Here is a 15,298-nt window from a genome sequence, read left to right on the forward strand (position 1 = left end):
ACTTTTGAAAATAAATAATCAGTAAAGTAACAGGATTACTTTTTGGGGAAGTAATCAGTAATTAGTTACTGATGGGTATTGGGACGATGGAGGTGGATTTGAAGCAGGCCGCTCCAGTTGCTCCAGTCAACACCAGCAGTGGTGGTTGCTGTTAACCCAGGCTTGACCCATCTGATGTGAACTCTTTTCACATATTTGAAAATTAGAAAATATTTTACACCAAATGCCCCTCCTCCCAACTTAACCTAGCTTGAGAGATGCACTAGGAGTACACTGGCTTGTGACACCAATAGCTGTGTTATCCATTCATCTATATATGCCTACATGTACCTGTATAATGTTGTCAAGGAGAAAAAAGAATTGCTATAGCTTAGTTTACAAGCTCAAAATCAGTGTCATGATGTTAATTGATGATTCCTATTAGTCTGATCGTACTTACATCAGCTAATGTCAGCTGTTGGAGGTGTATTAATAATAAAAATAATTAATGACTTTTCTCACACTGTTTTTGATCTGCTGAATGCATCAACCTCCTGAGGCACCTAAAAATGAAGCTGTCTCTGAGGGAAAAGTTACCCATCTACATTAAGGTCAGTGACGTGAGGTCACAACAGCACTGTTTCTCCATTCAAAAGCATCACACGCACCAAAGGGTTGTGACCTACTGCTTTAAACTGTGGCTTTTAAACACTGTGGGGGATTTTATTTTTATTTTTTTAGTCAGGCAGGCTTATCCAGCGGAACTGAACATATCTGTGTTTCCCTTTGTCATATGGTATCACACACATACATCCCTGATGTATTAACAAGCCTGTTTTGTAATCTCTCTGTTACAACAAGTGTCCCGCCATCACTACAGAGATCACACACTGGGGGCTGATAAAACCTTTTCTATCCTTTTCTATACATTTTCTTTTTGTATTTGCTTTGTTTCCTTTTAAAAATAACTATATACATATATACATATATATACATATATATATGTATATATGTATATATATATATATATACATATATATATACATATATATGTATATATATGTATATATATATATATATATATATATATATATATATATATATATATATATATATATATATATATATATATATATATATGCAGTAACAAATGTTTTTCCTGACACTCCTGACAAAGTATTTTTCAGAGATATTGATCTCTGAAAAACACTGAGTTACTGTAACTGCATTCTAGGGAAAAAAAATGAATCACCAGCAACATTTTGCAGGTGATGTATATTTACATTTCTATCAGTATGGTACATAAAAGTTGACATTTTCTTTCTTTTTCTTTTTTTTTGTATTTTCTTGTCAGAGCTTCAGTATACTGTGAAATGTTTTCATTTATTTACCTTTAACAGAAGCATACTATTATAAAAAAAAAATTCCCTGACAGGATTACAAATAAAGTCCAATCTGCTTATTCAGTTCGTGGGGTGGGGGGAATCACCGGGTCAGTGGTCACCCTGGTCAGGAAACCATTCACACTCACGCTTGTGGTCAGTTTAGAGTCAGCAGTTAACCCCATGCATGTATTTGGCGTTTAGGAGGAAGCAAAAAAAATGGTTATTCAACTTTACACGATGACGTGAGTCGTTGCCCTGACGTCATGCACCATCGTCATCCGCCCTCGGTGCTGTTTGCTTCCAGTAATCAGCGCAGCTGTTTCTCAGAGCGAGCTATCAGGGATATTAGTTCAGGTTGTTTGTATTTTTTCGCTTAGCTGGAGGAAGTGTTTCGAAGATGGTGTGCGGCGGGTTCACCTGTTCCAAAAACGCCCTGTGCTCCCTGAATGTGGTTTACATGGTGAGTATGTAACACGGATGCTAAGTCTCTGCTGGTTACATTAGCTTGTAGCTAACTAGCTTGTGAATGAAGAAGCGAAACACTGGCGAAGAAATGTACTGACCTGTTTTAACTTTTTATTTGGCATGCCTCTTTGTTCATTCTACAGATGGTTATTGGTATGTAAAATATTCTGATATTACCATAGCACAGTGGTAATGTAATGTAGCGTAGGTTAGCTGAGTAGAAGTAGCGGCTAGCTTGTTAGCTATCGCCATTATGCGTATGAAAGATCCCGTTACCTGCGAGGCCAGCTGACCTAAAATGTGAAACTAATACGTTTCGGCTTGATATGGTTTCATGAGCTCTGCTGTCGGTCACCTGGGTGTGTGCTAAGAGAATATAATCAGCTCGCGCGTCTGCCTTTGTCCTTTGTGTCAGTCATGTGAGTGGTGATGGTCAACATGTTGTCTTCAGTTCAGCTAGCATAAACTCTTATCAGAAAATCTGCAAACGCATACTTCCTTCATTGACAAAGTCCAGATCACCACTTCTGAGAAAATGCTACATTTCTTACATTCAAAGACTATAAATGTGAAGAAAGATAAGATTTGACTGGTCGTTGTCAGGCTGAAATTTGCTTTGTTTGCATAATACGCTATGTTAATTCCCTTTCTGATTACTATACAGTGGTGTCTGTTTAGCCACTTAACACAAACCTATGATTTATTAAAGCATAAACCTGAAAGGAAGAGTCTATGTCGTCTACACATAACAGACAAAAAAAAGTGCCTCTTTAAGCACTCATTCTGCTAGTAAATGCCAAATGTTCCATGGTGTTAGAGGCACAAAGCATTTTAGTATTTTTACAAAAATAACGTGATTCCCAGAGAGCCTAAAACTTGGCATGTCTCAGTATGGTGTGCAGTGTCTCCTTAAGGAAATTCTTGAGGAAAGTGGGCAAGTGGAGGACACTGCAGCATATAATAAGTATTTAAAAATCAATTTTCTTTAGAAACAAAAAAAATCTACTGTTTGCTGAATATCATCAAGGGGTACAACTGTGAGCTCCTACACCATGCGGAAAACACGATGGAGGGTCTGTCATGGTTAAGAGCTGCATGTCAGTCAGTGGTGTGGTGTAGGAGATCTCATCAACACTCTTAAAAGTACAAAGTTTGATCCACGATGCAGTACTGTCTGGAAAGAGTCTGGCAAAAACTTCTTCATCATAACAATGGTCCCAGACATGCTGCCAATGATTGCTCTCGCCAGAGCCAAGACCTAAACATTACTGAAGCAGTGTGGGATCATCTTGGCACAGAACATGACGAAAGCCAGCCAACATCCAAACAAAAGTTTTCAGTGCCCTTTAAGAATCCTGGAGAACCTTTCCTGAAGATTACTTAAACAAATTACATTAAGCTTGCTTAAGATCTGTGCTGAAGAATAAAGGTGGTCATAGCAAATATGGACAGAGCACAGACTGTTAGTTTTATTGCTTCATTTTAAATGTATGTTTGCACATGCTTCAATGAATCTCTGAACCTAAATCCCATTTTACTAGCAAAATTGGTTCAAGACTTTTGCACAGTACTGTAACAGTACAAAAACTCGGTAGGTTTAAGCAGGATGTTGTTTCTTTTCTTTTTTTTGCCTGTCCCGTTTGGCTCTTTTGCCATTAGAATTGCCAGCAGGATGTTGTTTCTGTTGTTCCAGTCACACTCTGTGTAATCAATAGGGATGTACCAATCCAGCAGTTTCCAGTTTCAGTTTGATGTCTCGGCTTTGGGTGTCTGCTAATATGGAGTACTGAACTGATTCCAGTGTTAAATTTAATAATCTGTCTTCCTCACTGTGAGGAGGCGAATTTAAATCATCCTTTATGTACAAGAAAACATCAAGCTCAGCCTAAATGGATTTCCTACTTTGTAATTCATGTGACAAAATATGCATCAACAAATATAAATTTACTGAATTGTTATTTATTGGTAAAGTGAAATAATGAAAATGGATCAAATATTTTAAGAAAATTAAGTTGATCAGCAAATGTATTTGCAGTAGACTAATTTTGCCTCATAAGGAGAGACCTGCTGCAGGGTCTCTCCCTATGAGTAAAAATAAAATGCAAATTTTTGCTTCGATGCTTTGTTTAATGCACGATTTCTTAGAATTCACCATCTGAGCGTGGGCAGGTTCAGGAGAACACATGATAATATTGTATTACAACATTAAGCCCAAGCAGCCCTCAGTTTTCTTAACAAAAAGGGCTGATAACACAACAGCAGCAATTAAGCCGATGAAGTCATAGTTTAACGTGATGCTAGAGTCTGTCTACACACAGCAAAGAGGTGGAGCCATTACCAAGACAGAGAACTCAGCTTCTTCCTTTAACCACCATTAAAACTACTGCTGAGAAAAGGTGGCCATGAGTTCTTCATCTGGCCACCTGTTTGATGTGAAACAGTGAAAATCTACAGTAAAGCCAAAATATTTGTTATCCCATTACTTGGAGGAGTAGTTGATAGAATAGTTTATTACTAAAATAATCAATACCTGTAGCCCTGCTCTGCTTCGTAATGCTGTCCTTCTTTGAAGTAGCTTCTGCCTTTTATTAAGTCTCTCTGACCAAATATGATGAGTGAAAGTAACCCAAAGTATTTTTAGGTAGTTTCAGTGGTTGAAATGGTTGCTGCAGTGTAAGAAGGTCCTAGTTTGAATCGAGCGGGTACCTGTCGTTTTGGAGTTTCTTCTCGCTGTGTCGGTTTGCGCCTGGTAATCTGGCTCCTCCCATCGTCCAAAGGCATGTTTTTAAGGTTAGGATACGTAGTAAGTGTGAATGTGTTTGTCTGCCTGTGGTGTACCCTTCCCCCTTGCCCAATGACAGCAAGCAGAGGTTACTTTAAAAATGGAGAAAAAAAAAGAGGTTACCAGGTGTAAAAATAAATGAAGCTAACAATAAACTAGTCAAGAAAGCAAGCAAAAGAAAAAAAGGCTAAATAAACTTTTGAACTCTCGAACGTCTGTGCTGTGTGCCATTGGTGAAAACAGGAGTAAAGCTGGTGTTTGCATAGCTGTTACTGACACACCAGGACAGAGACCTCGCTGTCCCTGTCGACTCGGTGCCCAGTGAAATACTTGTGACACGACCTGCCCAGTCAGAAAGGAACGTGATGCCGCCAGTCCTGTTGATGGCTGAGTCACCGCATCTGTCACGAGTTTGAGATTTTTTTTGTTTTTAAATCAGGATCGAATCGGAACAGACGTCAGCGAGCTGAATACACGAACACTTTGATACCTGCGATGCTTATTTAAACGTCTGCACTGAATCTTTGTAGAACCTATATCATAACCTATGTAAGTGGCCATTGGTATCATTTATGACGTTTTTATATGTGATGGCAGCCACAGTAGAAACAAAATGATACGGTTGTCCGTTTTTCTTCATTCTTGGTACATTTCCATGTTGCGATGTATTCTGCAGTCTCCATCCAGGAATTTGCTAACATCCTTGTATCGAGGCGATGATTATTCAATACCTGTGGGGGAAAAAGCCAGAAATGCATAGATGATGGACTCGATGGAACTGAACAGATCAATCAAAATAGTCCCAAGCTGCGTCGATCGACTTGAACTTGGGTTTCTATTGAGGTGCATGTCAGGTTATGGTGTAGAATTTCAAAAGGATCTGTGATTATGATTTACTTCTGAAATGGATGTAAGTAGAGAGAGGAAGTAAACATTAACACATTAATTGGGGGGGGAGTACAAAAAAGTTTAATTTATAGATTTAAACAGTGACTCATTGCTTTAACTAGATTATTATTATTATTATAATAATAATAATAATAATAATATAGATTTGTATAGCGCCTTTCAAGAAACCCAAGAAGGAGAGGGGAAAAAATATGCAGCTTGATCATGGTTATACTCGGTCACCTGACAACGACCCATTCCCAACTGGGGAAATGTCGAGATGAAGAATAAATGATGCCTTCAACAACTTTAAGCAACTGATTATTTATAGAATACAGTAGAAAAAAGTGTATTCAGGCATTATCTGCATTTATTTACAGTCTCCTCACTCACACACACGTACACGCTTCATGTCTAGAGCTGAATAGAGGCAGCAGTGAAATATTGAGTTGACAACAATGTTTTGTTACTGTAAGTGCAATAAAAGCTTTCCAGCAAGTGTTGCTAACTTGCATTAAACCAGAAAGACATTATGTAACGAGCAAAAGTAAACGTGAGAGGGGAAGGCCAAAGCATCGACCTTTGACCACAGTTTTCAGTTATATAAAGTTTTGCAACATGTGAAGAATATCAGTTTGTGTCACAATGTGAAATGCCTGCAGACTGCAGTTATCTTCCTTCATGTTATATTAGCTCTACTTGTATTTCCCACTGTTGTGTGGCTAAATGGATCAACACGGACGTTCAGTCCAGCTTTTTGAGTTCGCGTTGGACGTGCCTCCCATCCAAATATCAGATCTGAGCATCCCTATTTTTTTATATTTAATTTGTAGTTTATTCTTTGCCAAAATATCACTCATGCAACATTTTAGTGGTGAGTTTTTGCTAGTTTCGTAAAGCTCATATGATTGTAAGTCAATATTTTTGTATTTTGAACTGAAAGAGCAGGTTGAAGTGTTGACTTCAGTTTTTGATGTTTTAATTTCCCTGTTTGTTCCACAAATACAGAAGTCAGATTTTTGTCATGTAGTGATTTCGTGTCTTTCAACTCTTTGACATGCAGTTCATGCGCCGTCACAAAATTGATGTGACCAAGCAGAGATCAGTCAATAGGGTCAGAGTCGGCAAACATATCAGCTCAACCTTGAAGACATTAGTTTACCAGACCAGCTTGTGCTCAATTTAAATAGATGGTTTTGTTTTTCATTTCAGCAATTTTGAAGTGAAAGAATAATAAAAAATGCTCTAAAATATAACTGTGTTTGGAATTGGTTACAGATGATTTAAAAATACATTTTTAAATACATAAAACACTGTCCTGGACCAGCAGCTTCATGTCCTCAAGCTGTGTGAGGTATTTAACACTAAACTTGTTTTTTAGTCGGCCTCTTTCTCACACTTGAACTCCAAAGCTGAACTCTTCTCTACAGACTGAGCTGTGTTTGTAGTAATCAAACCACAGTGCTGTTACCTCGTGATAAGCTGTGATCCATCTGATGCACTCTGCCTCAGCTGACCGTGGTTAACCTCTTTCCCTTTGCTCCCTTCAGCTGGTTGGGCTGCTGCTGATCGGAGTCGCGGCATGGGGGAAGGGCTACGGCCTGGTGTCCAGTATCCACATTATCGGAGGGGTCATTGCAGTGGGCGTCTTCCTGCTGCTCATCGCTGTTGTAGGACTGATCGGAGCCATGCACCACCACCAAGTCATGCTTTTCTTTGTATCCTTTATAGCTTTGTTGATGCACAAGTTCGCAGTAGATCTGGGTTATTTGGGAAAAATTACCGTATTTTCACGACCATAAGGCGCACTGTGCTAAAAGGCGCAGTCTCAGTTATGTGTGCCCTTACTGTATTTAACACACACATAAGGCGCACTGGACCATAGGGCGCATACAAGTACCGTATGCGTATTTAAAAATAAAGCGGGAGCAAACCTGAATTCGGTACCTTATGCCGGTAATCGTCATCATCAACAACACACAAGCATACAAGTGTGCGTATTTAAAAATAAAGCAGGAGCAAAACAAAGTTTGGTACTCACATTTTTATCATCAATCAAACCCATCGAAGTCCTCATCCTCTGTGTCTGAATTGAACAGCTGCGCTAAATCTCCATCAAACATGCCAGGTTCACTGTCTTCACCGTCAGAGTCACTTTCCGTGCCGTGCGGCTCCTCGGAAACGATGCCGGCTTTTGCGAAAGCTCGAACAACAGTGCCAGCAGACATGTTAGCCCAAGCATCTACAATCCATTGGCAAATTGTGGCGTAACTCGCCCGGCGCTGCCTTCCACTCTTAGTGAAACTGTGGTCTCCACCGGTCATCCATCGCTCCCAGGCCGCTCGCAGCCTTACTTTGAACGGGCGGTTCACACCGATGTCCAGCGGTTGGAGTTCCTTTGTCAGGCCTCCCGGAATGACAGCAAGCTCACAGTTCATTTGCTTCACTAGTTTTTTCACATCGGCTGTGAGATGGGCACGCATAGAGTCACAGATTAAGAGCGATGGTGATGCGTGGAAAAAACCACCTGGTCTCCTTACATACACCTCCCTCAGCCAGTCTTTCATCATTTCCTCATCCATCCAGCCCTTTTCATTTGCCTTAATGATGATTTCTGCTGGAAACTTCTCTTTAGGCAAAGTCTTTCGCTTAAAAATCACCATAGGCGGCAGTTTCTGTCCATTAGCATGGCAGCCAAGCACAACAGTGAAAGAAGACTTTTCATACCCCGTTGTGCGTATCGCTACCGTGCTGGTCCCCTTCTTCTCCACAGTGTGAATCACCGGGATGTCAAAAGTGAGCGGGACCTCGTCCATGTTTGTGATGTGGCTGGGCTGGATGTTTTTGTCGCCGATGTGTTTGCTGCAGTAGGAGCGGAAGATGGCCAGCTTTTCCTTATAATCCGCTGGAAGTTGCTGCGCTACCGTAGTCCTGGTCCGGATGGAAAAATGGCACCGTTTCATAAAAAGTGAAAGTGAAACTGCTTTTAGCCGAATGGTGACCGTCGAAACGCTTCTCCTGCTCGCTCTTTGCTCGATGATCCACCGCTCGAGTCTTTCCTCCAACTCGAGCCACCTCGCCTTATGTCCGCGGAAACTCAGCTGCGTCTTCTTGACCTGCCGGAGCTTGTTTTCCAGCTTCCTCCATTTGCGAACCATCGATTCGTTAATCTTAAATTCTCTCGCCGCTGCTCGATTTCCATGTTCCTCCGCGTAGCTGATGGCCTTCAGTTTAAACTGTGCTTCGTAAGCCTGTCTCTTTGCCATTTTCAGGGTTGTTAAAACAACGATGTCCTGCATAATGCACATACCTGTTCTTTTATACAGGTATGTGCGATTGTCCCGGTATATACGATCAACGCCCACACTTCACCCTTTAACGTTCTCATGGTGTTCTCTACTACGTCCTCCTTACAACACATAGGGCGCACCGCGCTATAGGGCGCGCCGCACTTTTTGAAGAAAATCTAAGACTTTTAAGTGCGCCTTATGGTCGTGAAAATACGGTACTTATCTTTTGGTTTAAATGTTTGTCCTTCCTAAGTCCCATCCAGTCTTCTTCCATACTTTTGAACTGTCTCAAGGTTTGCGGTGCCCGTCAGACCTAACACAGGATGTAGTTTATGTAGGTGCTGGGTTGTATCACCAAAAATGTTTGTTAGTTTAAGTTTCTGGCAGCATCACAGTGTACAACAGAATTATTATTCCTGCATAAGTGGGCCTTTATGTAGGTTTACTGTGACTCATTCTTCTGCCTGAAGTTGAGAGAATAAAAGAAATTGTTGGTATTGGCATTAATAAAGCAGAAGCAGCAGAATTTTAAAAAACAAAACTACACACGGAAAGTGGCAAATGATCGTCTCTTAGACTCTGTTAAACAAAACTAAATATTTGCTACTGGGTTATAAAGGCAGTCTTTTTAAGCCTGGAGTGGCACATTAATGCCACTATTCGTTGTGTCAGATCTGGAGTGATTGTGCATAAAGAAACATCATTTTGAATTACAGCCCCCAAATTATTGGTCCAAATTCTTCTGCCTTCAGGTAAAACAACCTGTTAGTAACAGTTTATCTTTACCTCACCTGTGTGTCGAGGAGCTTCCTTTCAAACGTCCCAACAGTGGACAAGCTCATATCTGGGCAGCAAGATAGTTTGGAGAACTAAGCCTGGAATGTAAAGCCAGTGCTGAAGTGCCTTAATGGGCAGCATGGTTTTATAAAACTCGATGGGAAAACGGCCCTACACTTCCCTGATCTTTTTAATCTGATCAGCTTTTTTTCGGGCTCGGCTTTGAGCTTCAGTTCCAAGTCTTGTTTGATTCAACATGAAGTACAATTTCTGAAGTTGGAACAGAGCTACAGTGTAATTAACAAATCACTGCCATAAGAGCATGCAGTGTACCCATGTTTCTCAGTCATGTCCATCCTATGCTCTGATCCGGTTTCGCATAGCTAGGATGCAGATGGGAAAAATACTCCGCTTCAAAAACAGGATCTTAAAAACCGCTGGATGACGTCACAGTGGCTACATCCATCTTTTACATACAGTTTAAGAAATCAGGGCCGAAATCCCTCCCAGTTCACAGATGATTATTCTTTGTTGTTTGAAATGTGGAGTTGCTGCCGTTGTTTCTTTGACCCCTGCTTCTCAGTACATGGTCATTCTCTTCATTGTCTTCCTCTTCCAATTTGGAATTTCATGTTCCTGCTTGGCAATGAACCGTGGGCAGCAGGTGAGCCAACATAATGTCTATTTCAAAATCTGCATTTCTGAATTCATATGAAATGTATATGATTTAATGCCTTTGGCTTTTATTTGTCATGTTTACATTTTCCAGGAGACACTTCTGAACTCTGCGTGGGGAATCATGGAAAATAAGACCAAGGAAGACTTGGAGACCCAACTCAACTGCTGTGGGCTCTTCAACACCACTGTCAAACTGCAGCAGTTTAACCAGGACTTGGGGAGCTGTCGTGCTGTAAGCCTCAAATATCACATTTTTTTCATTAACTAAAGAAAAACACAGTCATGGAAAAACCCACTAGAAAGGTTTAGGTGCATACTTCAGTTGTTGCCTAAATAAACCCCATTTTATTTCTGTTTTTTACCCACTCTATCAATGATTTTTTTTTCTGTATTTCCAGTTACACAATGAGCCTCAAGCAAAAATCACATAAGCATTTCCTTTAGGAAAAAGTAGGGCACTTACTGTTATTCTCAGAATAGATTTTGGTAGCTAATACTGGCTTAGCTGACAACCCGTTGAGTCATAGTGCAAAAAGACAGAACGCCTTTCTCTTTCACTCTAGCCATGCACAACGAAAGGTAGATGTGTGCCCTGTGGAACGAAGATGCTGGATCATGCCACAGAGGCTCTGAAGATCCTCGGAGGCGTCGGGCTCTTTTTCAGCTTCACTGAGGTTTGTATCTGATCCTTTAAATGGACTTCATCAGGTTGGCTTGACAACACCTATGTGTCTAAATGTATTGACTTACTGTCATGTGATTGGCTGATTAGATGATTGGGTTAATGAACAGGTGTATCTAAAAGTAGTGGGTGAATGTGCTTTTTTTTCTGTGTAATTCATTTTTCACTAATGAACAGTCTAAGCACATATTCCATGTGCTGTTTCATGATGACACACACATATAATATAACACATATATATTTTCATATTGTAAAATTCTGATATTCTGCTCTAAAGACCTACTTTCAGAACTGTTATTTTCTCATTTCGTTGGTGTTCTAAGGAAAACGGAACATTTTTGGGCTCTGTTGGAATAAAGATGATTTATACAGTGTTGGAGTTGTTACCAATGTCCTGACCAAATCTAAATATGCAGTCTTTGAAATTCATTTTATGCAGTCTCCACTCTATTGGACTGTGCTGAAGGTTTACCAGATGGCTCTCATGCCAAACCATGAAATAGTCGTGTTTCATGACTGTTTTTAAGTAATGTGTGGTAATAAGTGTAATTAGAGTGAGCAGCATGAATGTTCATGAGACTCTTCAGGGAGACGTGTCATTGTGGCAAACCAATAAATACAGCCTTGGACAAAGTAGCAACCACTGTGTTTGAAAGTTAACTGAGTAGTTTTATTGTGTAACCTTAAGTCATTTTAATGCCTAAACCATAATGAGTCAGACTTCAACTTTTTTCTGCCTTCGTCTCGCCTTATTCCTCACATCTTCTTCATCGATCTTGTGCGTGTCCTCCTTCACTACATCCATGAATCTTCTCTAACCTGTCTTTCTCCTGCTGTGGCTGCTCCATACTTGGCATCCTTACTGGCTATCTGTGATCAGAGGCACACATTAATAAAAACCCACAAAGTATCAGTAACACTAAAGGGAAGAATTTGCCGGTGCTAAGCACACATTCATACACCCTGCATGCCTAAGTACTCTGTAAATGAATGAGGGGAAATTCAGGTGTCAGTGTCCTGCCCAAGGATGGACTTGGGGGGGGGGTGGGGATCGAACCGCTGACCTCCTGATTATTTGCTCTACCACCTGAGCCACAGCTGCCCTACTAACAGATTAAAAGCTGTGACTGTTTCACAGACAGCTTCACTTTTTTTTTTTCTTTTAAATAAAAATGACTCGTGATTGCTACACATTTGCTCCCTCCTGCACAGACTGGTTGCAAATGACGCTATCAGTTTGTTCAAGTTTGTCCAGTATTTTCACTTCACTGTTGTCCTTTCTTTTTGTGTTACATGATGAGCACATTTGTGGTGAGTTGTGGTCTAGCTTTGGTGAGAAAAATAACTTCTAAGGGCCTTTTTAATGCTGTTCTCTTACATGTAAATCCTCTGTTAACAGATCCTGGGAGTGTGGCTTGCTGTGCGCTACAGAAACCAGAAGGATCCACGAGCAAACCCAAGTGCTTTCCTATAGTCTGTCTCACATCACGGCGCAGTAGGTGCAGTTTCAGATACACTGGTACACACAGAATAACGCACATCTAGAGGCAGACACTCGGGCATATAAATACAGAGCCACAACCATCACAACACCAAATGGACAAGCGCACGCAGCACCTGAAAAAAACACTGAGAAAAGCAAAACGCACACACATACACCAGAGACTGAGAAACTCCAACAAACTCCAGAAATGCAAGCTGGAAGACCTGGATACTTATGTGTGAAAGGATGAGAAGTGGTACTTGTCGGTATCACAACCCAGCCTTGATTTGAGTATCAGATTTCTCGATTGCACCAAGATTTCTCTGCATGCGTCCTCTCAGGCGTGCACAGACCAACAGCCTCTTTGTTGATCTTGTTCCACAATCCAACCCAACGACTGTGCGGTGTCCAACAGATAAACTTGTATGCACCTTGACTTTTCCTCTAATGTAGTGCCACCTCTTAACGACAAATATACTCCTGGTAATGTGATGTGTATCCAAACATGTCCCAGCATGATGAGAAAGTCAGCAAGGTGGGTGAGAAGGCACACACTGGACATGTGGTGTAAAGTAGTTTTTGAAAGGGTTAAAAATGTATGTAATTTTTTTTCTTTCCACAAAAAAACAGGAATTTGGATTAGGTCGTTTATTTTAGGAAATGTAGTTGCTAGTCTTTGAAGTTCAAATATTTATGAACTGTAACTGAGCCAACTAACTTTTAAATGCCGACGGGCTGCAGCCTCGATGTTGTACATAGTCTTTGCATACTGTAGTTCACAGAAAGTGTACTTGATGGGTTTGCTGTGTAGTTTCCCACCTCTTGCTATGAGGTTTGCCTGCAGTTTCAGAGTCTCTGAAAGCCTGAATTATCCTCACCTCTTCCTATATTTAACATTTTCTTCAGTGTCGCACAGTGACGTCGCTTAGCGTAGATTCTGGTTGTAGACAAGTGGATTAAGGTACATCTTGTTACCTTCTGTATAACTGGAAGAAATCTCAAAAACACAACTTGAATACGTGCTTTTTTTTTTTAATTTGAAGTAATCGAGTGAATTTGGCCAAATCTGTTTATTGAAAATCCAGTTTGGTTTTTATAGTGTTAATTGTGAGAATGTGCTTTTTGTTGCCATCCTTTTCTTTTTCTTAAATATTTTAAAACTTGTGATTCTTTGGTGCAGTTTTTTTTTTCTTTTTTGTTTGCCATCAGCTTCTTTTTTTCATCAGTGTTAAAATGCTTTGTAAAATGTGCTTGTTAAATATTTTCCGTATCTATTTAAGTTTAACGATGCACAGCCGGTTTGTTGTAGTTTTGATATCGCTTTGCTCGATATGGAACGTTTCCTGTTGATAAATAATTGCTCAGCCTCTCTTTAAACTTTTTTTTATTTTCCCCTCTTTTGAATTGCTTTTAACTTAAAGGACTAACGAGCTGTAATTACATGTCTTACTTGAACCTGTCGACTTTAATGATTACGGATTCCTCGCTGCTGCTTTGGAGTTCTCGTCGTAAGCAAAACATTATGACAGATGTTAAGCATTATTATGCCATATATTACACCTCAGTTTGAATTTGCGTGCAGTTGTTATTCAAATGTAAGTTGAATTTTTGAGACTTAATTTTTCCAAATAATAAAAATCTCAAATTGGAAGCTGTTTTTCTTTGAGTCATTGTTTGAAGGACTGGGTCCACACTGGCCATGTTAGCTCTGATAAAGCCAGCCAACGTGATGCTTGCAATTCCACCAGACGCCCCACGGACTGTAACATGTAGCAAATGAGGGCAGCAGGAAGTCAAAGATAGAAATGGAGTGGTCAATTTTCAAAATAGGAACCCTATCTAAATTCATTCCTAAAATGGTACTAGTGTGATCTGAATCACTAATGTAATGTCACGCACCCAAAGCCAATATATTTCTGCAGTTATTAAAACAAGACAGTCAAAATAAATAAAAACAAAAGATGGTTTCATCTTGCCAATAATCAACACACCTGTTTTACAGTGGTGTTGTAAAAAAACACCTAAGACACTCACTGCTTTGTAAAGGTATATTTAACATTCAAATTTTTTTATTTATTTTTTTATTGCGTATTTGTGGTTCCGTTTGTTATAGCATTTTAAAATAAGTAAGATCAAATGACCATTTTAAAAGGCCAATTAACTGTTAAAATCAAAGATTGTTAGGAAAGATTTCCTGTTCTTGTGACAACGAAGCACTCGGTCCACTGGTTCATACTGGAGGGGGAAACTAAAGGTATTTATGAGACGTAAAAGGTTTCCGTAGATAATTCTGTAGGAGGATTATTAATGGTTGCCTTCATCTGCCTGTCTGTAGATATCAGAGTCTCAGGTGATCCACTTTGGGTGGGATGTGACCAAAGTGTTAGTTGATAAGGACTGTACCTTGTGAAATGAACTTTTCAGTCAAAAACAGCGGCTATTCTGAGCCAACCTATCGGACAACTTCATACAACTAAAAAATCTTATTTAAAATATTTTTCTCCAGTTATTTTGTAAGTTCAAAGGAATCCCCTGTCAAAATGCGCATTTTTAAAGTTTAATAAATGCATGATGTTTAAACTAAGTTCTTGGCAGCCCTTCTACAATTAGGGTTAAATTTTGTTTTGAATGTAGCAACCAAATGGAAAAGCATTAAACAGAAAAACTAACGCTAAAGAAAAAACTTGTTTTGAATGTTTATCTCATAGTTTCTGAACATTGCAAAATAAAACTCAACCGTTATCGTGGGTTGCCAGTGACCTGGTGGGTGATAAGGGAGTCGGCTGATGAATAATCATTAATAGAATTACGGACAACAGGCATTTGTTAGGGTCCACGTGTAAATTGAAGAAATGTTTCGGATCCTGTTTCAAGGCCGTCAATCAAGCT

At 39.8% G+C, this 15,298-nt stretch overlaps 1 protein-coding gene across 1 annotated transcript; it reads left to right on the forward strand.

The window, feature by feature from the left end:
- Window positions 1-1,241: 1,241 nt before the first annotated feature.
- tspan31 (tetraspanin 31) lies at window positions 1,242-14,060 on the forward strand. Its single transcript, XM_026154172.2, has 6 exons — window positions 1,242-1,824; window positions 7,050-7,217; window positions 10,150-10,230; window positions 10,336-10,476; window positions 10,808-10,918; window positions 12,326-14,060. The coding sequence occupies exons 1-6, from the start codon at window positions 1,762-1,764 to the stop codon at window positions 12,398-12,400; spliced, it is 639 nt and encodes a 212-aa protein (XP_026009957.1). The 5' UTR covers window positions 1,242-1,761; the 3' UTR covers window positions 12,401-14,060.
- The last annotated feature ends 1,238 nt before the right edge of the window (window positions 14,061-15,298 follow it).

The sequence above is a fragment of the Astatotilapia calliptera genome, chromosome 20 (genome assembly GCF_964374335.1).
Source record: "Astatotilapia calliptera chromosome 20, fAstCal68.1, whole genome shotgun sequence".
NCBI lineage: Eukaryota > Metazoa > Chordata > Actinopteri > Cichliformes > Cichlidae > Astatotilapia > Astatotilapia calliptera.